The sequence below is a fragment of the Pteropus vampyrus genome, unplaced genomic scaffold, assembly GCF_000151845.1.
Source record: "Pteropus vampyrus isolate Shadow unplaced genomic scaffold, Pvam_2.0 Scaffold140, whole genome shotgun sequence".
Classification (NCBI taxonomy): Eukaryota; Metazoa; Chordata; class Mammalia; order Chiroptera; family Pteropodidae; genus Pteropus; species Pteropus vampyrus.
Window position 1 is genome coordinate 2,176,913 of NW_011888921.1, and position 26,719 is coordinate 2,203,631.

Here is a 26,719-nt window from a genome sequence, read left to right on the forward strand (position 1 = left end):
AGTTGTATAAAGTGGGAGGTTTTTATAGGCAGAAAGAAATGGAACAAGAAAGTTAAAAGATTGGGTTATTTCAGACAAAGTCACCTTCCCTTAAGGGAAGGCAGGAGGTCTTATCAGGCAGGATACCTAACTAATGTGGACCAGGAAATTCCAGATTGATCAGTTTAAAATTTCACTCCTGGGAAAGAGACTGACACTGCAATTAGGTTAGTTATTACATTTTGGTTTGGTGCTATGGCTTAGCAAGAGTGACCCCATTTTTCCCTGTTGTTTCTTTTTTCTTTTTTTAACAATAGTATGTATCAGAACCAGACAGTGAAGATGTGTGGCAGCCAGACTCCAAGATGGCTCCCAAAGATCCCTGCCTCTGGTGTTCATGCTCTTGTATAACCTCCTCCCATAGTGAGTAGAACTGACTGACCTGTGTGACCAATGGCAGAAATGATATTTGTGACTTCCAAGTCTAAGTTGCAAAGGATGTTGCTTCTGCCTACTCACCCTCTTGGATTGCCTCTTGCAAGGAAAGTCAGCATGATGTCCTAAGGATGCTCAAGCAGGCGGCCAGGCCCATGAGAAAGGAATGGTACTCCTGCTGATAAGCAGCACCACTTGAGAGTGAACTAAGGAGCAGATCTCAAACCTGCAAAGCTTTCGGGTGACTGCAGCCCTGGCCAATATCTTGACTATAACTTCAAGAGAATGCAGACCAGACCCCTTGACTATGCTGCTCCCAAATTCCTGACCCACAAAAACTGTATGATATGATACATGTTTGTTGTTGCTACAAGCTTCTAAATTTGGGGGTAATCACTGTTGTCTCCTCAAGACTTTTGCATTTGCTTTTTTTTTCCTGCCTAAGACTCTAAATGAAAATACAGGATCCTTTGTTCAAAGAGCACATGAAGTCCACCAGCTGCCAGGTCCCCCTCTCGCCAGTTGTAGGACTGAGAGACCATGCTCTGGCTGAGGGTGGGGAAGTTGAGCCAGGTATCTCCTCTTCCCACGGACTCTGTGCACAAACTACATTGGAGGGACAACCTCCAAGAGATTGCAACTTCCCTAATAGGATATACTCAAACAGGTGGTGGACACTCATCCCCACTGAGTCACCCGCTGGGTACACTGTGGCACTGCCAGTCCAGAGCAGGGACAGCTGCCACTATTCCCCACCCTAAGACACCATAGGTGCATACACATGACCCTGACCTTCCCTGTGCCCTTGCCTAGGTCCCCCCTGGTTCTGGTGGTCCTGGTCCTGAGTGTGGCGAAGGGGAAGTTGAACAGTGCTGAGGTGCCAGGGAACAGCGGGGAGCTGGCACTAAGAACCTATCCCATGAGGTAGGACTGCATGTGAACTCAAGCATGCTCCATTGTCTCTTTGAATTTTACTTACAAAACAAAAATTCAAAGATATAATCATTAAGAATTTTAAGCTGACAACCACAGAGCATTAAAACATCAAGCATTAAGCCCTTTTACATGCAGGACCCTGTGTGAATGAACTCTTTGTATGCCCATGAAACTGGCCTTGCTTGGAATAGAGAGTAAAGTTATGAGACTGAATGAGTTCAATAGGGAGATGAGAGGAAAAGAGGCCTGAGGACCAAAGCCAGAGAAGCACCAAGCTTTCAAGGATGGGCATAGAAAGAGCATACAGTGGCTAGACAAAGGTTGTGACTAATCAGAAGACCAATAAAGGAGAAAATACTTGGTCCATAATCTCTGACTTGGGAAGCTTTGCAAACCCAGTAACCGGGCCACGTATCGTTAGGCACACTTTATTTCACCAACTATTCATGATATAGATGGTAATTTTTCAGGGTCATAGGTGTGGTTCTTATATAGGCCTCTTACCTTGATTATTTTTGAACCATATATTACTCAGTTTTAAAAAATGCATGAGAGAAGTTATTATATAAAATGGAATAAATGAAATAATGGAGTTTACTAATAATAGACTCACAGCTAACCGAAATAAATAATTCATTTCTCTTCCAGCCAAAGTCACCTTTACATATAAAGCCAGCAATGTCTCTCTGCGACATTTACCAAGCAAGAAAAATGTGAACTCTAAAATCTGTGAAGAATTTCAGTTGATTCATTGAACCTGTTGCAAATCAACCACAGGAGTTTTCTAACTACTAATTAACTGTAAGCGAAGTCGTAGGCCATAACAACCAGACTATTTGGTGAGAGAAGTGGGGCAGGGAGGTGATGAGACTTTGAGAGTTTAGAATTGCCGGGAGGAGAAAGTGTTCCTTTTTTTTTTTTAAGATTCATAAATGTCTCTAGAGAAGGTTTATAAAGTGGCTAAGAGCACAGATTCTGGAACAAGCTGCTTGGGTTTGAGTCCCAGCCCGGCCACTTACTCCTGGTGTGATTTTGGTCATGTTACTTTGTTCCCCTGTGCCTGAGTAAAAGAGTGGTACCGACTCCCGGGGTTGTTATGAAAATTAAATGACTAACTGTAAAACATTTAGAACTGTGCCTAGCACATAAAAGGCAGTGGATACACACTTGTTAAATGAAAACTGTGAAAACTGACCATGTAACCAAAATACCTCTGGAATATTTATTTCAGTAGGTCCCATACACTTTGGAGAGTTCACTAAAATAAAATGTTTTCTCATTTTTTTCTTCTGTATTCTTCCATCTTTTCTCACCCCACCCATCTTCAGAGTACTGTAGTGTTTTTTCTTTATACTGAAAACAATTCTCTTTTTTTAAAAAGGCCTCTTAAGAAGTATAGTATTTCCTGGATATTTTCTTAAAAGTAATTTCCCCATGTCTTATGCATATTCATGGCTGTTCTCTCACTTACAATTGGTCTCATCGTTTTCTTTCTTTCATATATAAAAACATAAAAAATATGTGCATGGGAGAATAAAATGCACAGTAGCATTAGTGTTATAATAGTTATCGTAATTGTCAATAATTATGGTACTTCAATGGAAAAAGTATAAAAAATTTCAATGAGAAGTGTGAGACAATGAATATAACTAGGATTTCAAATATAGCCCTTTTGAGAAGTCAAAACTTTACCTATCTGAATTCACCAGCTTCTTTGAAAAAAGTTCTGCAGACTCGCGATCCTAGAAACCTGCAGTTCAAACTACCCCACGTATGTTCAAAGTAGAAATCCCTTTGGGTTTTTCTTATTGTTCCCCTTCGTCTCCAAGAATGCATTCTTTTACTCTGTTCCTCAATTTTATTTCAGTACTTTCTGTGTTTCCTCGGGTTTTATAGTTTTTTCACGCTGCTGTAGAGTTTACATCTAACCAGAGTGGAGGTGTTCAGCTTCTTTTGCCTTTTTGACACGTAGGACTAAGCGTTTCAAGGTCCAGCAGGGCTGCATACTTGCGATCGTCTTCGACCACTCCCTGTGTGTGTTCAGCACGAGGGGGTAGGGGGCGCTTTTCTCTCCTCCTAACCTCACTTTCTGCGGAAAAGCGCCTACGTTTTGTGAACGTGTTTCTTTAGATCTCGCTCTCTTTATCTTTTTCTCTTCTTCTGTTGCTTATTCTACACGTGTTTTGCCTCTTTTCTATGTAATACCCTTCTCTCCCTTCCCCAACAGAACACACGTCCCCCCGTTGGAGTCAAGAGTAATAGAGACATTGAGACGTTGAGATCCTCCATTGGCTCCACGTCGCCTTTAAGCACTGTTCAAACGGGCTCGCCTTCAGCTTCTTCACGTGAGCTGTCCGCAGCGTTTCCCCCTCTCCAGTAGCAGATGTCAGAGAAAGCAAGCGCCACGACGTGTCCATATATGACCTTAGAACAGAAAGCTGCCTCGTCTGGAGGCAAAGTTTGGGGGAGCCCTGTCCACTCCCACCCTCGCGCGCTCTCGCCTCCCCCTTCTGCGAGGTCACTCGCGTGCAGAACGCGAGCACCAACTACTCGCCCTCCACTCCCGACTTCCTTCTGAGCGCCAAATAAATCGGGAGAAGCTCAGTCATCCGCAGCCTCGCCTCGCACTGGGCATGCTCAGTGGCCCGGCCCCGCTCGGCTGGCGAGTGGTAGCCTTGGGCGCTGGGCTCGGGTCGGCGGCAGCCTCTGCTCGGCTTCCCGCAGCCCGCGCTGGGCGCAGCGGCTCCTGAGCCCCGAGCGAGACTCGGCCCGCGGTCCCCGCACGGCGCCAGGCCTGCGGGAGCCGTGCGGTTCTGGAACCCGGGAGCCCCAACTTCGTGCCAACTTCGGAGCCGCCTTCTGGGGAGCCACGCAAATGATGACCAGGGACGTTTTGTTAGAAATGGAGCAGGAGGAGGACGACGACGAGGATGGAGATATCGGTGAGTAAGGGGTTCCCCAGGGTGGGCCTGCGCGTCGGCCCCCGAAAGCCGGGGCGCACGAGGAAGGAAGTTGAGGACTGCGCGTGGGCGCTGCATCCACTGCGGGGGAGGTTTGCGGAGACCCTGGGCCACCCTGAGCAGCGCGGGCGGGCTCCGGGGCTGGGGAGAAGGAAGCCGGCACCGCCGTCCGGGGGCCCGCAATGCGGTCGCCTCGTGCCGCCGACCCGGGTCGCCTCCCCGCTCAGCAAGCGGCGGGCGGCGGCCCCCGGGAAGGCGGGGAAGGCGCGGGGCACGCAGGGACCCGAGAGCAGATTCTGGATGGGGAGGGGACGCAGCCCCTGAACAGTCACGGGAGACTTGGAGACGCCTTGTCTCGCGGAAGTCTTAGAAACAACGTCTTTTGAGTCATTTCCTCCCCCTTCGAACTAGCTCTGGAGAATCTGGAGAGCGGGCGGGGGCGGCGAGCCCGTAGGCGGGGCTGGGAGGAGCCTGCCGGGCTTGGACAGCCGGCTGCGACCCACCTGAAACCTTTTTAAGGGGAGTGTGTGCACGGCTCTGGGAGGGAGTGTTGGGGCTGTGTGGGGCTGCCGGGGGAACTGATTTGTGGGCTCGGGGCGCCGGCCAGCAGCCCTTTCTTACCCGCAGAGCTCGTGGGGGAAGTGATCGGAGAAGGAAGCCTTGAGGTGGGATGGACCGCAAGCATTTCCTAATTGTCCAAAAGTCCTCTGGATCTTGAGGGGCGGAGGACAAGACTGGGGTACCTCATTCCTAATTAGAGTTAAAAATACAAGCAAGTTGTAAGCGGAACGGTGAGAGACGTGTTTAAGAGTAAAAGAGCAAAAGGGGTGGGAGGAGATGAAGAACCGGAAAGCAGTTGGAGGACTAGAGAGAAAATCAGGTCCCTAAGAGAACGCTGTTGGGGAACGATGACATGTTGGGTCTCTCCAGAAGACTGGCAATTAAATTACCACGCTGGTCTGTTCAGCAGACTCCGCCTCAGTTTCCTGGATGACAGATCACTTTAAAACCACAGTTCCTGCTCATGTCCTAAAGCCTTATTCTTTAATAACTTTAGAAGTAACTTAATTTTACTAGTTAGGTGTGGTTTTTTTTTTCTTTCACATTCTAGGCACTGTTTATTGAGTTTTTCCATCTCTATTGAGATATAGTTGAAATACGACGTTATGTAAGTTTAAGGTGTACAACATGTTGATTTGATACATTTATATATTGCAAAATGATTACCACCATAGCCTTAGCTAACATCTCCATCACGTAACATAATTACCATTTCTTTTTTGTGGTTAGAACATTTGTTACTATCTGTTAGCAACTTTAAAGTATGTGACACAATATTATTATTATCACTATGCTGTACATTATATCTCCAGAATTTATTCATCTTATAACTGGAATTTTGTACCCTCTGACCAACATATTTCAATCCCCCCTCCCCACCCTCCATTCTGTTTCTGAGTTCAGTTCTTTTATATTTCACATATAAGTGATACACAGTATCTGTCTTTAGTTTATTTCACTTAGCATAATGCACTCAAATTCCATCCATGGTGTCACAAATGTGTGTATACATATGGGTGTGCATGCACACATATAATACATGTGTATGTATATACACACATATACCACGTCTTCATCCATTCATCTGAGTTAGACAATTGAATTGTTTATATCTTGGCTATTGTAGTCACTGCTCACTTAAATTCAGAAAATTTGATAATTTCCTTGTTGACCAGGGACAAATTGAATAGAAGGGATTATACTCCATGGTTTAGCTTTACTTGTCATTCGAGAATTGATTGGGTATCTATCCTTATGGAGGGAGCAAATAGTGTTTTTCATACGAGGAAACTGAAGCTCACAGGTTGATCTGCCTAGCTTCTCACACAACAAGTTAAGGTTTAAACCCAGGTTTTCTGACTTGCAAGATCTGCACAGATTAATGTTCTTTCCACCTGGTGACTGGCTGTCAGATGTATGTAATGCTATTTGGCAGCTTTTAGTAATAAATTATGATTATGTAAAAATATAAATTATAGAAGCAAACTTTAAAAAGTTATGATAAAGTTAGCAGTCTATTTTTTAGGAAAATACTCTTGTCTGCTATGGTGAGGTGTCACTGTTTATACTGAGTATGGCAAATAAATAAGGCTAAAAACCCAAATGGAAATTAAACAAGACACTCTGAGCTTTGTTTGTTCTCTTCTGCCATCAGTAGATCTCAGTTTAGAAAGAAAACTAACTTCGTCTAGTCTGTGTTTACATGATGAGGCATCATAAAATTCATCTTAAGTGTGTGGCAATAGGCTCTTTTTATTTTTAATTACAGGTGTAATCTTTACTGGTTCTTTCAAGTCAAATAGTGTAGATATATTTAATAAAAACCTAAATATCTCTACTTCTTCATCTCACCCTCCATAGGCTACTGATATGACTGGTGTGTATAGGGGTCAGTTCAACATATTTTATGTCAGACAACAAATATAATTTAAATATGTCTGAACAATTTTTGATTATGTAAATTTAATATGGGTTGCAGTGATTTTATATCAAGAGAAAATGTTTCCATGCCAATGGTAAGTTTATGTCACTGTAAAATAATAAGCCTTTTAAAAGGTTACCAGAAGTAGGCTAATGGTATACAGTCTTTTATGAAATAATTATAATTTCCAACTATGGGAGAGGACACTGGTGAAATGAAGATTGTAATTTTAACCTCTGTCTCTCATTTTGTAATGTAGGCCTGTCTGAGTTAGAGCAGATGACTAACATATTTCTCCTAGTACTCGATTGCCACTATGAATAGTTCTGGAGTAATTTAAAAACCACGCAGATACTGAAGATTTCTGTGAAATCTCTCTATAACTATTAACTATAATTCAGAGCAGGAGAGTTATGACATAAGTTTCTGGGTAAAATATCTATCAGTTGATTTGCAAGAGACAAAAAGAAAAACTAAACTGCATGTGTTCCCTGGTTTACGTACATATATGGAAGTGTGTCCTCTACTAGACTGGGATTTGGGACTGTTTTTCTTTTTGCAAAAGGCCATTTCTTTTCTCCATCAGCTTTAATAACCAACCAGAGAAGTTACATCCAGGTAGTAGTGGCAGGAAATATTTGGCCTGCAGCCCTGTTGCACTGGTGCTGGTGGACATCACATGTCGAGGCAGATTCTGTGTTTCTGATTTGCAGAAGAGGGTCCTTAGCTGCCTTGCCTCCAGGAGCATCCGCAAACCCCAGTTAATCAGTGAATTGAATTCAACATCTCTTATTGATGTAGAAAGTGATAGAAACATCTTTTGTAGCCAGAATGTAGCTGTTATATTTAGTATGTTGTTTTATGTTGTTTCTTGCATTTCTATGGTTCAGACTTTACTGAGGGAGGACAGGTGTTCTCAAAAAAGAAGGGAGTTACAGAAACAAGTCAGTTAGTTCAGGCAAAATGTTTTCAGTTTAGATGGTTGGTTGCTTTGGGTTCCCCGTCTGTTTATGGTAGAGTTTTCTCTCTGATCACCACAGCTAATAGTCATGTCACTGGAGTGGATGGGCAGAGGCCCATTACCTCTGAGAGAGAATGGTGCAGCTGTACCTCTCAATTGTTTCTATTGGCTCCCTTTTCACTGTTTTCTCACAGTCTTTACTCCCTTACTACCTACTTCATGTTTAATCACCTGCAAATCTGATCCTAGCCCCAGTTTTGTTTCATCAACATTAATTGAGCAAAGCTGCTGTGCTAGGTGCAGGATTATGTGCTGGGCTGGGTGCTGAGAGTCTAAAATTGAGTAAGATGTACCCCTTGGGCATGGAGAGGTAGGTTCCAGGGGATCAGAAGTTTGCAGGAAGTGCCATTGTTGAGGTATGTATACAACCATGAGAGGAGAATGGGAGACAGGTTCACAGAAGGGATTGTTGGGCCTGATGTTGAAGGACCAGGCAGGTACAGTGGCATAGAGGTCAGAAGAGTCTGGAGTTTCAGGTAGTTGCCAGTAGTTGGAGGGAGCAGTCAGAAGGCTGGGAAGGCAGGGAGAGGTTACACCATGAAGAATCCTCTGCATGTTTTAAGGATTTTACTGTGCACATGGTTTAGAACTCCTGAAAGATTTAAAGGAAAGAATTGATAGGATTGAATTTGCTGAATTTGCTTTTGGAAAGATTTCTCTGACAGCATGTTGAAAAAATGTGTTGGAGAGGGGAGATGGTAGAGATAAGCCCAGTAGTCAAGTTCAGAAATACCTGCAGTAGCCCCTAGGAACAGAGACAAGTGACTCTGAGAGCTTATGAAAGGGGCAGCATCTATCGGGTCCCAGAGATTGACTGCTCCCGGCAAGCAGACAGGAGTCTGGGATAACTCTGACTTGAGGTGAGTGATTAGGTGGAAAGTGGTGGTGGGAGGAGAACAGGTTTGTAGGATGGGAGAATTTTCTATTCTTCCAACAAGTCTTAAACTTTTCTCCTCTGCTTTGGCTCAGACTATTCCCCTTCCTGGTAATACCGAACGCACTTTCTTTTCTCTCCTTCCAAGCCTGTCACAAACCCAGAAAACTATTGCTGATCCTCCTAGCCCAAAGTGCCCACCAGTGCATTCTCGCACCTCTTATTTTTCTGTTCTATCTATTTAGCATTCACCTGGTATTTTGTCTTTGTTGTTTATTATCTTTGCACTAATTATCTCCACAACTAGAGTGTAAATTTCTTGGGACTGGGACTAGGTCTTTCGGGTTTTCTAGAGATCATACAAAATATCCCAAATGTTGTATATGTTCTATTGTTATAATTTAAACAAATTCTCTTTCTCACTGTCCACTAAAATGTAAGTTCCCTGAAGGTAGGTGTTTCGTGCTCTTTGTGTTCTAAATTATGTCCCTAGTGCCTAGAATGGTGCTTGATATTCAGTAGAAGCCAAGCAAATCATTGTTGAAAGAATGAGTAAATAAATTACTCTTTAAGTAATTTGGTTAACATAATGCTAAGTGCTTTTATTGGCCCTAGTAGAATTCTCTTTTATGGCATTTGAGATTTCCTCAGTCATCTGTTATAAATATGTTGATTGTACATTCTCTATCAGCCTCTCAGCTAGATTCCAGAGTCCCTGACCCCTCAGTCCACTATCTATCTAGGAAGGAGGCAGATATATGAATAGCTAATTGCAGTAATCTGTGATAAATGCTTTCATCAAGACATGTACCAGGGTCAGTTTGTGTTACCATGTACCAGGGTCAGTTTGTGTTACCATGTAACCTTGCTTAGGGGAATCCAAGATATCTTTACAGAGGCATTTCCTGAGCCAGCCCTAGAAAGGATGAGAAGATAAGTGCAGGAATGTGGCTAAGAAGGAGGTGTACTGAGTATTCCTAAATAGGCCATGATTTCTCAAACAATATATTCTTTTTCTTCTATCAGGAGGATGACAGATGAAAAGCAAAAACAAAAAACCAAAAAAAACCCAGACTGTCCTTAAAGTGTTTCTCTTTGAGCATAGTCAGTTTTGCCCTTTTTGGTAAACGTTTTGTTATGTTCAGTTTCAAATCCACAGTCATGATTTATCTCCCACATTCTAACTCTCAAGTCAAATAATTGCTTTCCAAAAGATTCCCCAGTCTCTTATAATTCTCATTGTTCTTTGAATCTGACACAAAGTCAGCTCTAAAGGAGTTCCACACACCCCTTTCATTTTTCTCAAGTGGTTGCAACAGTCACTTGTGTTAATTACTGTACTTTTTTTTTTTTTTTTTTTGCTTATAGAAACCAAGAAATTCAGACCAAAAGCACAGTCTAACTTTAAGTTAGAGGATAGTTTTGAACTCCCATTGTGGTATTTATAGCAGGTTAGATTAAAATGATTATATTTTAATGAAAGTTTCAACTCTAGCTATTTAGCTTTTCTTCTGTTATCATACTTCTGAGTTTTGTATTCTAGCCAACTGAGTACATCTTAACAAAAAGCTTATAGTCTGGGAGAGTCAATAAGCACTATCTTTTGACCTTTGTGCTCCACAGCCTGCATATCATAGTGCTTTTCACATAGTAGATACTTAAATATTTGTTAAGGAACTGCTGTTTAAATTGTAATGGAGGCTTTGTGTGCTGTAAGATTTAAGCTGCTTGATATGCTTCTAATACAATGCATTTGGGGCTGGGTCTGCGAAAATCACTATTAGAACAGAAAAACATTATTACCAATTACCTTCAACCAAGGAAATGTACTTCTTGACTAATTGGTAACTAGTATGTAGAGACTCTGAGAACTTAATAGAGTCAAATGACTATCTTAGGTCATTATTATTACTATTATTATTTCTTCTCCTTTAGTTTTGTCTTGCTTTTTAATACTGCAAGTAAAATTAATTAGCATCTGTCCTAAGAAGCAGCCAGTTTAAAGACTACTAGCTGAAAAAGTCAACAATAAAATATTTCGTACGTGTACCAAAGAGCAATTTAAATACTATTCAACCAAAACATCAGATGAAACATTGGCATAGAAGACAAGTTGAAGGGTTAATAGGCAACTTTCTCTGCCATGGTATTTATTGCTGCCCTGGCTACATGTCTGAATACTAATTGAAAGAACTTGCTGCAATATGTTATTCAACAGCCAAAAATACAAATGAAAGAAAATATATTCTTTTGTGAAGTCCAGATGTTGCTTTTATATCTAATGCTTTCAGTCTAAGACATTGAAACTCCACTATTTCCTACATCATTTTAAAATACAAATACTTGAAATTGGAAAAAAGGGTTATTGGTCTTTAAGTTTTTCTTTTCTATAATTTTTATTTTAACTTTGGCAGAACTTTAACCGCAGGTCATAGTCGTGTAAATTGGTGTTCTTTCACAAAATATAATTATGCAAATTATAGGTTTGTTTATAAAGCTTGTTTCATATAAACTAAGATTGTGTTTACATAATTGAATTTGTTATGATTTCTCCCGACATTCTCTCTAGATGTTTGAAAAATAGTCTTGGCTTTCACAAAATGATGGCTAAATTTTTCTTGGGGCGTCACACAGACACACCTTAAGCATATTCCCTCCAATCGTTCCCCCACCCCAATTTGTGCTAAGTTTTTGAGAAGTTATTTCCCACTAAATTCTAAACAAAAATAATATACCCTTCCTACATATTAAACTCAGACCTTTATCATATTGTTATTTATATTATGATTGGAAGCATTTGTATTCATTTGTTATTTTATTTACTTCTGTTACTTATTAAACAAGCCCTGAATGCTTCATTTGAGTAAAACATTAGATACTCTTTCTCATAAAAAAGCCAGCAAACAAAACCCACCATTGTTTTCTAAGTGATACAAATAGTAAAGAAACAGAGTATAAATTCATTGATTTTAGAAATGCAACTTAGGAAAAGATTTTAAACAGCTTCTTGGTTTCTTTGGGGAAAGTAAATCCCTAAGAGGACAAAGGGGGAAAAATTTAAAAGAAGACCGCTCCTCTGAAGGCTTGTTGATGCAGAGCTGCAAGGAGGGAAAAGGAACATCTTGCAAACAGAAGACCTGAGTTTGCAGTTGGCTTTGTCACCTATAATCTATCACCTGGGGCAAGTTTCTTGGCTTCTCTGAGCCTCTTTCCTTAACTCTGTGGGATTGTTATGAGGATGCAAGTTAGGATGTATGGTGCTGGGGTGGAGCCTTTTCACTCAACCCCACAGAGTGGCACTTACAACATCACCATCATAATGAATGCTTGTATTTAAAAGCAGTGAAGGGAAATGCTACTCTTAACCTCAGAGAGCTCTAAATCCTTCCCCTGCTGTCTCTTTGGTGTTGCCCTGGGTCATGCTATGTGTGCAGGAACTAAGTGTCAGGTTAAGTGACTGAGCGGCAGACATGAGTTTAAAGATAAAGGAGTTGAAGAATAGCATGTCATTTCTGCAAAGGGATAATTAGAGTGAGTTTTCCTATACACTCATAGATCTTCACACAGACAGATGGAATTTTCCAAATTCTAGGAGGCCTTTTTCAGGGGGAATTTTTTTTCAGGGAATCTTAGCAAAAGGTGCTAGAGGCTGACTTAGTTGGCTCCCAATAAAGGGCTCATGAATATAGGGATTGTATCCCATTCTCCCAATTGCTTCTGGGCATTTCTGACCAAACCTTCTGTGCTCCCGAACCACAGCATTGTATGCACAAGAAGTGAGCAAGGAGACAGTTAAAGTGAGAAGTGAAGAGCTTTTATTACAAATTGAGTCTTTAGAATATCACAGGAAAATGGAGGAGAGGAAGATTAATGATGAGATTCTCAGTGGTCAGGGTTCACATGATCCCGTCGTTCCCACTGAAATGTGGAAACAGAGAAGATCATTCAGTGAGTTCACCATTCAGTAGAGGAGGCAGTCAGGCAACACGTCATGGAGGGGGCAGATCATTGACATGATGTTAGAAACCTATTCGACACTGATATCCTTCTCTCCACCTCCTTCCCAGTTTTTGACGATTGTGTATGCAGGCAGCATCAGTTTTGGCCCCTTGTTCTCTAAATGTCCTCAGAATTAGAGATTATTTTGGGTGTCTCAGCAAGGACCTTCTCAGCCACCTTGTTATTCCTGCACCCCCAAGCCCCATTCCCAGGGGGCAGTGGGGATGCCTTGGGAATCTGCATCTACTTGAATCTGGAGGGGTGAGGGAGAGGCTAGGTTCTTCGTTCCGCTGCCTGAGTAGACCCATACCTTTCCCCCACCCCCAGAGCCCTGGATAAATGTATATATTAGGAATCAGGTGAAAATGGTCTTTAGTTGAGGTTTGGATTTGCAGGTGAATACCTGAATTTGATTAGAGGTATTCATACTGGAGATTAAAAGAAAAGAATGACCTCCTTCCCTGTATTGAAAGATAATTTCCACCACCTGTTATAGATAGCCTCACCTTAACTTGGCCAAGGATGTGGACTAGCATCCTGTTGTATCGTGGCTGACTGTGGTAAGAAAGAAATGGGCCCTTCTGTTGGCCTGCAGTCCTTTTTAATTCATCCATGTCAGTTCCTTTTCCTGTTTCTGTTGCCCATTATTTTTAGGGTTCTTTATCTTTCCTCTGTCTCAGTATTTTCATCAGACACTTAGACTGGTTCTGCACAGAGATAGAGACCACCACTACTTAAACTTTGGTCATGTAAAGATTTGAGTTCAAATTCCAGCCCAGACATTCGCTAGCTGTGTGACCTTGAGTGATGAATATAACTCTCCCCTTCTCTGTAAAATGAAACTAATATTAGAACCTACTTCAAGGTCGATTGTATCAAAAATGACATAATTTTTAAAATTTTACTTTGTAGGATTGTGGTGCCCAATGTACTAAAAGCTCTTCACAATTATAAGCTAATATTGTTAGTATTATGGGTAGTTGTTTTTGCCTATATCTTAACCTTGACTTACCTCTTTTGTTTTTTATTAGAGATGTTACTTTTCTCCCAAGGCTGTATCTTTCATTTATACAGTTTATTGTCACCTTTTGTCTTTTTCATTAAACTGAGCATCTTGAAAACTATCACTTCAGTGAGCAGCAGAGTGCTTGGCGTGCAGTAGGTGATCAATAATCTCATTGAATGAATGAGTAAATGAATGAAAGATATTGATTACTAAATAACTATGTGGTATGATTGGAAAGGTAGGACTTTAGATATAGATCAACTCTTGGGCAGGTTCTTATAACTTTGGAGCCTTGGGTTTCCATATCAGAAAAATATAGTAGAGATAATAACACAGAAAAGTAATGATACTTTATAGAATTGTTATAGGTTTAATATATTAATATATAAAAGGATGAGGGAGAGATCCTCGCACATAATAGACCAATAAATAATAGTTGCAGTAATTATAAAACACCTAAAAATGGAGAAATATAAATCCAATAATTAAATTGGAAATTAAAATTTCCAGTAGATGCATTTTATAATAGAATTATACCATCCCTTTGAATATATATAATTTTAGTGAGAAAGTTAAGAGAATATAGTGTAAAGATTTATAATGAAATTTAAAACGATACTTTGATAACCTGTATAATAAAGAAAATGTGTAAGAAATAAGAACATTAATCTAGCAAATTTAAGATTTTAGAAATATGTTAAAGCCCAAAGAGTAATGTTCTTGATATTGATCATGTAAACTTTTAATAAAACAGTTTTTAAATATGTAGTTTTACTTAAATGGTCAGTTATTTTCAATGAAATTAAATTCTAAAATGTTTAATTTGCCCATAAGTCTAAAATTTGTTCACTGAATATTATCTGAAAGTTTGAAGTCAAATAAAACATGTTAAGAGATGAATATGTTGCAGAGCAAAATGATAAAACTGAAGACATGAGTACACAAAGAAATCACTACCCTTATGGTTTGAATTGTGTCAAATTTAGTGATATAAAAAATAAAAATAATCTCTACCTAATTTGCAAAGTAGGTGTGTGAAATAATGTTTCACATTTTGTATATTTAAAGTTAGGTAATGATTCAGCCTCTATCCCCAGTCGTTCAGACTTAAGCACTACCAGGCCTCCTTCAGAGCATCATCAGACTTAAGAAAAATTAAACTTTCTGTTCCATTTGGGTAAGTGACAGGAAAACAAAAGGAAGAAACCTGTTGTTTTTTTATCCCCAAATCAAGTAGACTTTGAGATATTTGCTTTTGTATTTAAACCTTTCATTGAAGTGAATTTTCAGTAAAAGCCAAGGTTCCATTCTTCAGTTACTGCACTTAGAATTGCGGTTCTTGTCATCTATGGGATTTCAACCTGTACTCCATTGAGAAGATTGCCAGACTGTCTCATATTTCCTGCCTCCATTTAAATATAAATAGTGTATAGTACCCACTGGGTACATGCTTTTATAACAAGCACATTGCTTATTGCTGCTTACAAAACATAGAGGAAATGTGAACATTTCTAACCGGCCTTGTCACCCACTGTAAGGGTAAGCAACACAGAAAATGGCTTTTGAGCAATGAGATAATCATGGTTTTCCTGAGAGTTACAGTTCCTCTGTGGCTAGTGGCTTGTTTTATACCCCAAAATACTTATTTTGAAGTATGCAATCACAATCTTGACTTATTTGGCACACACAAAAACATCCTTTTGAAAGCGGACCGTGGAATTTGCTAGCAGTGGTTTCATAAATCAGGTCTGTTGCTCTTTTTAAAAGTCATGTGCATAGGCATTTAATTTAGCTCAGAGCCCTGGATTGATCTCACAATCTTTATTAATTCAGTAAGTATTTATTAAAGCTCTCCTGTGAGTCATGTACCATTTAAGGTATGAGGATACAAAAAACCAGATAGAGAGGATCTTATATTCTAATAAGTGATTAAATAAAAACAAAAAATGCAATAGAAGTGTCTATTCAGCACTTTCTGTGTGCCAGACATTGTGCTTAGCATGAGGGATTCAGCAATACACAAGACAAACGGTCTCTACCCTTGACTAGTAGGTAGACTGGCTGGGAAGACAAACGTGCCAACAGATTACAGCAAAGTATATTTAAAGATTGTGAAAAAAAAAGAGACTGAACCAGAATAGTACTGCTGAGAACAGAACTTGGGTGCATCCAAAGACAGTTAAAAGGAATGGCCCCTTACTGGGGTATGGCTGACAAGTGCAGCTGTTATTTTCATAATTCTAAAAATAACACGGCCTTAGACTCTTGAAAAAGGTCTACGAGAAGGCTCAAGGTGTACATTAAATTAATGTGTAAAATACTACAAACATTTTCAGGTTCACAGCTCCTGTTATTCTGGGGGAATCCCCCATAGGGGGCCTTGCTTATATTGATTTCTACAGTTGTTAATGTACCTTGCAAAGATAAGCAAGTAGCACTGATGCTGCATGATCCTGTGCCCCTTTATTCCTTGGTAGATGGCCTAAAATATTGGTACCGGGTTGGAAAGGAACAAAACTTGGTAGGTCGCTCCCAGTTCCTTTTATTCTTTCTTTATAGGTCAGTTTAACACAATCTTCTCCTTTAAGCTAAAGGAGGAGGAGCTGAGAGGTTGGGCCTAAGCAATCCTATGCAGTTTTTTTGAGGTGACAAAGGAGGAGGAAAGAGAGCTGGAGCAGGTATACCTGTTCCCTGCCCAGCGCCTTTACCTCTCCTAACTTGAAAGGAGCAGGGAGCAAGCAAAGAGCCCATTTCCTAGATTCTCACCCAGGAACTAGTTCTTTACTCTTCCTGCCATACTAGCTAAGGAGTGTGACTCATTCCTGCCTGTAAGTGACTGAGTTTGGCTAGGAGTCATAACCAAGCCCCCGAGGCATGAATCAGAATTAGTGTGAGGGTGAAAAGCCCCACTGGGACTCTGATGTGCTCCATCAAGGCTTTTTCCTTTGAAAAACCTTAATACAGCACCCCCACCCCTTCACCCCCACACACGTCCTTATCCGTAGTTTCATTTTCCACGTTTTTAATTAACCTTGGTCAACCATGATCTGAAAATATTAAATGGAAAATTCTACAAATAAACAATTCATAAATTTTAAATTTTGGGCCGTTCTGAGTGCCATGATGATCTCTCTCCATCCTGCCCAGGACGTGAGTCATCCCTTTGTCCAGCATCTCCACGTTGTGTGTGCACCCCGCCCATTAGTCTCTTTAGTAACCCTCTCAGTTATCAGATTAGTTATCAGAGAGAGAATCACATTCCTATAACTTTTATTAAGTACGTTATAACTTTTAAATTTTTTTATCGTTAATCTCATACTGAGCCTAATTTATAAGTTAAACTTTATCATAGGTACGTATATATAGGAAAAAACATAGAACGTGTAGAGTTCAATACTATCTACATTTTCAGGCATCCACCTGGAGTCTTAGAACATATCCCTCATGGATAAGGCAGTGCTGTTGTGCTAGAGAATCACTCTAGAATTCCTTCCCTGTGAATCACCAGAGTACCCAGGTAACAGAGTAATATGGAAGATGCAAATTAAAACTTGTTTTGTTTTCAGTAGCTAGGGCAGAAAGAAACAAACGCAAATCCTTTTTTCTTTACTGTTAAAAAATCCTGTTGTTTTCCTATGTTGAAATCTTTTATACATGACCAAAATCTAGCCGGCAGTATGACTATATTAAACTTATTCTAGCCACTACGCCTAATCTCTTCCAAATTGGGAATATTTTCTTTATAAATGCCTTTGAGATTAAGTGTACGAGATACTGCCCTTAACCTTTTGCCATGATTTTATTGGAATGCTCTATTCCTAGTGGAGTTTATTTAGTACGGTGGTATTTTTTAACATTTAAAAGTCATATTTTATATACAGTAAGTAAAATACACAGTTAACCATTCAGTTTACTAAGTTTTGACAATTGTATGACTACCACCCCAAACAAGATAGGCAGCAGTTCCATTGCCTTTTCAAGTCAAACCTTCTCCCCACAATCCAGATATCACATGACTTCTACCATAAATTGTTTTTTCCTGTTCTTGAACTTCAGATAAATGGAATCATATAGAACATAGTCTTTGGTGTGCCTGGCTTCTTTCACTTAGCATAATTTTTTGGAGATTCATCCCTGTTTGTGTGGTTATCAGTAGTAGTCCAGTATATTTTACCTGTAAGAATATCTGGAAAAATATTTTTAATTAAACCTCGAAGTATTACATCTCTCATATATGGCAAACTAAAAATACTTAACCTTTTAATTCTATTTTTACTTTAAATTCAAGTGTTTCTTTCCTTTTTTTTTGTCTTAGTTATTTTTGTAATCTCTTTAGCTGCTCACACAATGCCTTGCCTGTAATAGGAAATCAACAAAAATTTTCTTAAGTTGGAAGGGAGTGTGTAAGAAAACTAACTCAGATCTCACTTTATATATATTCAGATTTTAATTTCCCTGCTGTGATGGTGAAACCAACCTACACTTTCATTCTGAGCATTAGTCCACTGACAATTTAACTAATGAGTATAAAAGCAGCCCAGAGTGAACAGTGTGTGAATGCCTTTCTTAAGTGTAAGAAGTTTAAGTGTCATAATTCATTTTCAAGAAAGTCAGCTCTTATTGCTGACTTTTACTGGTAAAAATATTCCTTTTTTCATAAAAATATTCCAAACAGATATTAGCCTCATTTGGTAACTGAATTGCTCCGAGAACAGAACACTAAGAGTGACGACCTACCCCAAACCAAGGAGCAATTCCATGTTGTGCAAGGTATTAGATTCCAAAATATTTGTTCAAGCACATGTGTTCCAAGTTCCCAGAGAAATTATTGACTCTGACGTTGGTTTCCCTTAAGGATGACTCATGATTTCTTGAGTCTGATTTCTACTATTAGTCATCTTCACTGCTTGGGTTAAGCAGGCTTTTAAACTCTGCCTGGATTCCAGCCTTTGCAGATTCCCTGCCCTTTGGCTTAGCTACACAGCAGTCTCTGGAACCAATTCTGACTCCAGGCAAAAAAGATTTTAAAATTCAGAATTTGGTATCAGTTCGGCACTAACCTCGTGTTTGCGTTTCAGTTTTGATGATTCCGCTTTTCCTTTTTTGTCCCCAGTTGCCGAAACTTATTTCTCAGAAACATGCTTAGGACTTCAGTGTCTTCATTCTTCGGATCCTGTCTTGCTCTTGTCAATATCTCCTACTTGCTCCCATGCCCTGGAGATTAAGTGCTGCCCTACATGGTACTCTCTGCCCCCTTCCCGTAGCAGACCCAGATAATAGCCTGCCTGTGTCTCCAGATTTAATAACATGAGCCGTACCTCTCTTTTCTTCCTTAGCTGTTATACCCCTGGTACCTTAAATCTTGGGCCCTACATTGTGATCAAAGGGTCGTATTTATTTTCACTCCATTTCATTAGTCATGACCTGCTGGCCACTGTAAATGGTGCTGTGAGTAAGAGTGGTTGGAGTACAGTTTCCTGTAGTAAGAGATAGGAGACTTAACTTCAGCCTGGCACCTAAGAAAGATCAAGTGTTTGCTGGAATGTGGGAAAACCACCTCCTGGGCACAGTGGAAATTGGTGCCTGGCAGTAAACATTCTATTTTAAAGCAGTTCCCCAATACAGAGAAATGACCTATTTGAGCAGCAGGATATCTGAGCAGAGCTAGATAGCACTCAGCAGCATTCCTAACACTTAGGCTGTGACTGTAAACCACCACTCCCTATTCTTCAATATAGAAAATGGATATTTTCCTCAATCTTGTGCACATACAGCTTTAAGAAAAGTCCTCTCGTCAGAATTTCCAGTATTTGAAAGTGTGTTGGGAATCCAGAAAGTTGAGAACCACTCTCGGCTTTTTCCTTCCCTCCCTGACGCTGACGGCATTCCTGAACTAGCCTGCCTGTGTGCCTCCACCTTTCTTGGTTACCACATCCTCTCTCAGGTGGCCTTCCTCCTGGCTCCTGCACTAGGTTTATCCCCAGGCACTTGATCCACTCTGAAGGCAGGCCCCATTCCTCCCACGCAGCCTCCAAAGCCTGAATCTTTACTGAGCCAGGCTGACTGTCTTTGGAAATGCAAAAGCCCATATATGTGGGGAAGAAGGGTAGGAGGGAAGAGGATCTTGTCTGCCTTAGGAGAGGGAAATTAGCCGTAGGTGAATGCTCAGGCAAAACAGACCTAGCCTTGTTGGGACAGAACTTAGAAGACATCTGGTTCAAATTTTAACATAGAAAAAAGTGATAAATGCTGCGAATAGGTAAACTGTACGGTTTGTTGTCTGGCTTCTGACAGAGCTAGTGTGTGCCACTGAGATTTGTTTTGTTAAGCTTTGTGAGCTCTCACACAGGAAGTTCAAAATGGATTGAGAAAGGTTTCCTTCTGAACTTTAAAAAAAAAAAATGAATAAGGTTACAGTGCTTCCCATGCCTTTAAAAAAAGTTGATTGTGACTTCTGACTTTTAATCTGCAATGAGAATAGGAAAGTGTACGTTAATCATTATTTCACAAATACAGTTGACTCTTGAACAACACAGGCACCAGGAGCACTGACCCTTAGCACAGTTGAAAAGCCACATATAACTTTTGACTTCCTCAAAACTTAAGTACCAATAGCCTACTATTTACCTTACTAATTACATAGTCAATTAACATATATTTTGTTATATGTACTATATACTGTATTCTTATAATAAAGTAAACTAGAGAAAAGAAAATATTATTAAGAAAATAATGGTCTATGGCCATGCTACCCTGAACACTCCTGATCCCTTCTGATCTCGGAAGCTAAGCAGGGTCGGGCCTGGTTAATACTTGGATGGGAGACCACCTAGGAAGACCAGGTGCTGTAGGTTTAAAAAAAATAAAAATAAAAATAAGAAAAAAATCATAAGTGGAAATACATTTACTATATTTATTGGAAAAAATCTGCTTATAAGTGGACCCACACAGTTCAAACCCGTGTTGTTCAAGAGTCAATTTTATATGTAGAAAATCCATCATCTGTGATTTCTACCATATACTGTTTGTTACTTTATTTGTCCACAGTAGAGATTATATGGATAATAAAATAATAATTGTGGTAATAAATTACTTTACAGCTTTTCGAAGTGTAAATGTGTTTGTTGTACATGGGAGTCACCTTGGCTGTGCATTCGAACTTTTAAAAGCAGTGCGTTCTTCGTATTATCCAGCTATGACAACCTGGAATAAAGCATTTAATTTCTCTGCATATCTCTGTTTCCTTATATATAAAGCGTGATTGAATTTACCTGTTTCTTGGTCATACTAGAGATGTTTATAAAAATAATTAGAACTACCTTAATCTAATATAAATGCTACAGAAAGCTTTCCCACTATCTTAAAAATTGATTGGACAGGGAAATATAGTAATATTTCTAAATTGTCCAAGCACTGATACTACTTGAGTTCCTACCTTGGGGTCTATGGGTCTGGTTGGGTGGGCTCGAGTGAATTCTTGAATCTCCTACACTGGAAGGGAAATGTGTTTAGTTGTGTATTTTCAGGTCTCTGTTGAAAAGAATCTATAACTTTCATCAGATTTGATACAAAAAGACTGAATTGCCAGTTCGGTAACACTGGGTAATTAAGTTAAAGAACTCATGAGTTAAAGTTTCTTTAGCTGCACAGTGCTGTCAAAATGTTACCCAACACTGCTTCTTTTTGAAACTGAAAATCTGTTTTCCTGTGCTGTATCATCATCAGCTGCCACGCTGACATTTCTTAAAGTCCACCTGCTTTATAATGTGTGCACTACAATGGATGCCCTTAGGTAGTTTTATTGGAAGAAGACCAGAGAAGGAATAGAGAATGTTATTTTTTAAAATATATTTCTCGACTTTTAACTGCCCGTTTTAATTAGGAATCTTTGGTGGCAGGGGACAGAAAGCCAAATCGAATGGCCTGAATAATAGATTTTATTAGTGTAATAACCGAAATGTGCAGAGGTAATTCTGTCTTCAGGAGCCAGCCAGTCTCACCCTCAGATTTCATAGAAGGGACGCCCAGCAGCTTCAGCTCTTCCCTTGTAGCTAAGTGACAGTGATGGTTTCCCACCTGTTAATTCCGGTATTCCATGTCATCCACAGGAAGAGAGTTCTGGTAACTTCTCTTCCCTAGAAATCATAGTAGATGGCTCTGATGGGCTTATATACCCATCCCTGAAACCACCAGTGGATATGAGTTATAGGGTAGATTGATCAGTCTTAGATGGGAGTGGAGTTACTTAAGCCACATAAATGAAAATGAGGAATATTTACATTTCTTTTGAATTTTTGTAATATTACCTTCTAAACCTAAAACTGCAGGAAAATCATCTATTAATTCGGTGTACCAAAATATAATTTTTTAATATTCATAATTCATAATTTTAGGTTCGTTTTTCTTAATATAAAAATTGGAGACATAAGATATTTTCAATTGCTCTGTCTTAAAAAAAAAACCCTAAAAAATTGAAATTGGCTTTTTTGGAGGGCCTCATCAGAGCTCTCTTCACTCTCCTTGGGTTGGTGGTATGGCATTTCTTTATAAGAAATGTATTTCCCTGGCTTAAACTGTTTTTTTACTGTGTTAACGCAAATGTTTTTCAAATATCTCTGTAGTATAAAGCAGTAGAAAGGCTCATGGGAAGGATTTTCTAATATTAGAATAACTGAATTAAAATTTTTACTCTGCTGCTTGCTTGCTGTACAACGTTAAATAAGTCGTTAAATCTCTGAGCTGTTTTTCCTCATTATAAAGATAAAACGAGATAATGTACATACAGGACTTAGTAGAGTGCCTGGGACTAGTAGTCGTTTACATTAGCCAAATTAGGCAAATATCATAATTTCAAATAAAATAATATGTACAAGAACTTAATTACAGGCAACCACGAATGGACCCACAGCTAATTACTATGCATATAGAATCAATCTGTTCATTGTAATTTTGCATAGATTCTCTTGGGTAGGATTCTAGAAGTTAGACTGACATTTTAGTCAGAAAACCCCAAGAAGATTAAGCTGACAGAGATAGAATATGGTACATTAATATTATTAATAAGCATTACTTGTGTTCCTGAATTTGATCTGAAAATATCAAGAGGGAAATTAGCTTAAAGCACTGAATTTCCAAGCCTGTCTGAGCCTAAATACACAAACAGTCTTTAATTGATTTTATTTCTTGTATGACTTTTTTCAGTTTATACTGGGGCTCATTTTTCATAATATTAGGAATAAATAAAAATGAATATATTAATTGATTTTCTACAATAAATAGTTCCGATCAGAATTGTTGAATCAGCGACATTCTTTGCAGCCAATGAGTACAAGAGTAAAACCTATTGAAAGTTTACTTTGTGGTTTTTGGTTTTCTTGCACTTTCCAGAGTAATCCTTTTTGAGTTCTTCAGGATTTTTTTAACCTCGGTTAATATGGTGCCTGAAATATTTCTACACTTGGGAATTCAAGTCAAAATAAACATTGCTAACTGTGAGGAAGGAGTAAAGGGGCTGAGGTTGTTGGGTTTTGAAAAAGAAAGCTGACCAGTAGCCTATAATAACGTAGAGAGGCCAGCTTTGGAAATCGATGTGGAAGGAACCCTAATGGATTTAAGGAATTCATTCCTATAATTAATCTAATGGTTTAGATTATTAAACACTTAATGAGGTCCAAATATAGACTTTTTCCCTGAGAATATTTAAAAATAGACAAGGCAGGGATTGGTCTGATATCATGTTTCAGTATAGCCTTGCTTCAAGAGGGAGTGGACCAGACTTCACATGGGTCAGTTCCGTCCTACTTTCTAATGAAATCCATCAACTCAGGATTTATGAAATAAGTGCTCTATGCCTATCAGTGTTAAAAAGAAGATGCATAAAAAGAGTAACATTAAGTGCTAGGTGTAAATATAAATACATTGAATAGTTACAACAATGCTATTAGGTGCTATTAGGTGGATGATAAAATTGAAGGTCAGGAAAGTTAAATAATTCACTAAAGTCACACAGCAAGTAAATGGTGAAGGCAGGATTGGAACTTAGGCACAATCATTAAGCCAATTCCTGGACCGTCTAGATATAGATACAAGAATGAAAAAATGAAATAAGAACAGTATAAATATTTGGTTAGTTAATGTACCGCGTAATTATAAATAGTTTTCATAATCTGTAGAATCACATTGCCATTACTTTTGTTTCATCGACTTGAAAATCCTGCTAATTTCTGGGTAAAAGGCTGATCTGGACATGGCAGTGAGTCCTTGGAGTTAATGGAAGAAAACAACTTGATACATATTTATGTAAAGTTACTTTTTTTTTCCTGGCATGCATATATAATGGAAATAACTTTATTTTGTGTAGCTGTGGCACTTTACAGTTAACAAAACACTTGAGTCTCACTTAATTATTACAGTAGTTATGTAGTTTGCAGAACATTCATTTTATGAATGAGGAAATGGAAGTGCTAAGTCACCCTAAACTTCTGCCATTACAGTGTTCAGTTACTCAGCTTAGAAAGCTTCCACCAGTTTTTTTGTGTCTATAGGGAATATACATGAGGTCGTAAAAAAAAAAAAATGTATTTAATGATAAGTAAACTTAACGAATAGGAATTTGGAGTCAGTTGACCCGAAAGAAGAAGGTGGAAGACTAGCAAAAGTAATTTAAACAGAGGGTTGTGCCAATACCTAGGAGACGTGGGTCCCCACCGAGTCGGTCTTAGAATGCTCCTCTAATTCAAGGATACCTGGTCTGGGCCCATTTGGCTAGCTTTAGCTCAAAGTAAGGCCTGCCATTTATAATATTCTAATACTTCATTTTTAGAGGACGAGTCCATTGCAGAAATGGAAATTGTTACCCTGAGTCAGAATTGTACTCCAGTGATGTAGCTCAGCCTCTCTGATCCTCAAATCATCTTTTTTTTTTAGGGTGATATTCTTAATTTATTGTTTTTAAATTTAGAGTAAAAGGAACATTTAATCACAGTCTGAAGTTTTGAAGTTTTGTGCTGGGTATTAATCTGTTCAAAGAAACATTAAATATTTGAACATTTGGAGAGTTTAAAAATAATATTTGTTCTTAAGACATACTGGTTTTCTGGGGTATTATTGAGTTTGGTTATTTTATAAAATGTTATTTTTTTCAATTATAGTTGACTTTCAATATTATGTTAGTTTCAGGTGAACAGCATAATGGTTAGACATTTGTATAATTTATGAAGTGATTCCCCCCAATAAGTCTAGTACCCATCTAGCAATATAGTTATTGCAATATTATTAACTATATTTCATAGGCTGTACTTTACCTACCTGTGACTGTTTTTATAATTGGCAGTTTATACTTCTTAATCCATTCATCTTTTTCACCCAGCCCCCAACCACTCTCCCATCTGACAACCATCAGTTTGTTCTGTGTCTGTGAGTCTGTTTGTTTCATTTGTTTTTTAGATTCCACATATAAATGAAATCATATAGTATTTGTCTTTGTCCGACTTATTTCACTTAGCATAATACCTACCCTCTGGGTCTATCCATGTTGTCACAAATTATAAGATTTCATTCTTTTTTATGGCCAAGTAATATTCCATTATATAAATATATACCATGTATTCTTTATCCAATTGTCTACCGATGGACACTTAGGTTGCTTCCATATCTAGGCTATTGTAAATAATACAGCAGTGAACGTAGCGATGCATATATCTTTTTGGATTAGTGTTTTGGATTTCTCTGGATAAATACCCAGCAGTGGAATTCCTAGGTCATATGGTAGTTCTACTTTTAATTTTTCGAGGAACCACCATACTGTTTTCCATAGTGGCTACACCAATTTGCAGTCCCACCAACAGTACTCAGGGGTTTCCTTTTCTCCACATCCTTGATTTATTGATAATAATCATTCTGACAAATGTGAGGCAGTATCCCATTTGGTTTTAGCTTGCATTTCTCTGATGGTTTCTCTGATGATTAGTGATGTTGAGCATCCTTACATGTGTCTATTGGTCATCTGTATGTCCTCTTTGGAGAAATATCTATTTAGATCTTTTGTGTATTTTTTTATCAGATTGTTTTTGGTGTTAAGTCGTATGAGTTCTTTACAAATTTTGGATATTAACCCCTTATCAGATGTCTCTTCTCCCACCCAGTAGGTTGTCTTTTCATTTTGTTGATGGTTTCCTTTGCTGTGCAAACACTTTTTAGTTTGATGTAGCCCCATATGTTTATTTTTTCTTTTGTTTCCTTTGCCCGAGGCGATACATCCAAAAAGATATTTCTAAGAGCAGTGTCAGAGTTTAGTGCCTATGTTGTCTTCTAGGAGTTTTATGGTTTCGGGTCTCACATGTAAGTCTTTAATCCATTTTGAGTTTATTCTTGTATATGGTATAAAAGTTGTCTAGTTTTATTTTTTTGCATTTATCAGTCCAGTTTTCCCATTGCCATTTATTGAATAGACTGTCTTTACCCCCATTGTATATTCTTGCCTCCTTTGTCAGATATTAACTGACCGTATAGGCGTGGATTTATTTCTAGACTCTATTCTGTTCCATTGATCTGTGTGTCTGCTTTTATGCCAGTCCAATGCTGTATTGATTACTATAGCTTTGTAGTATAGTTTGATATCAGATAGTGTGATACCTCTTACTTTGTTCTTCTTTCTCATGATTTCTGTGGCTATTCATGTTTTTTTTTGTGGTTCTGTATAAATTTGAGGATTATTTGTTCTAGTTCTGTGAAAAAATGCCATTAGTATTTTGATAGGGATTGCCCCGAATCTATAGATTGCTTTTGGATGTCTCAAGTTGTCTTAAAATCATGATATTATCTGTCAGTGGTACTGTATAGGAATTTTCTTGTGGTAATAAAACCATAGAGTAGATGTTAAACTGAAAGACTTTGAATGGCAAGCTGATAGAGCACCTTGTCCTATCTGCTCTAATGTCTTAGACCCAGAATGTATTGTAAGTACAAAAACTTAATTTGAACTGAAGCTGCAGTTTCCATATCAAAGAGGCAGAATAGCCAAATGCAT

General features: G+C 38.8%; 1 protein-coding gene and 1 non-coding gene across 3 annotated transcripts in view; both read left to right on the top strand.

The window, feature by feature from the left end:
- The first annotated feature begins 3,732 nt into the window (after positions 1 to 3,732).
- ANO6 (anoctamin 6) overlaps positions 3,733 to 26,719 on the top strand; it is a 176,852-nt gene continuing 153,865 nt past the window's right edge. The window contains exon 1 of one of the 2 annotated variants that reach the window (XM_023535503.1): positions 3,733 to 4,292. In XM_023535503.1, coding sequence (XP_023391271.1) covers positions 4,226 to 4,292 — 67 coding nt within the window. In that variant the 5' untranslated portion in view covers positions 3,733 to 4,225. The remainder of the gene's footprint in view (positions 4,293 to 26,719) is intronic. The other variant, XM_023535504.1, reaches the window with a different exon arrangement.
- Positions 20,428 to 20,546, top strand: LOC111744749. The gene has a single exon (XR_002782333.1). It is a non-coding gene; the product is annotated as a 5S ribosomal RNA (ribosomal RNA).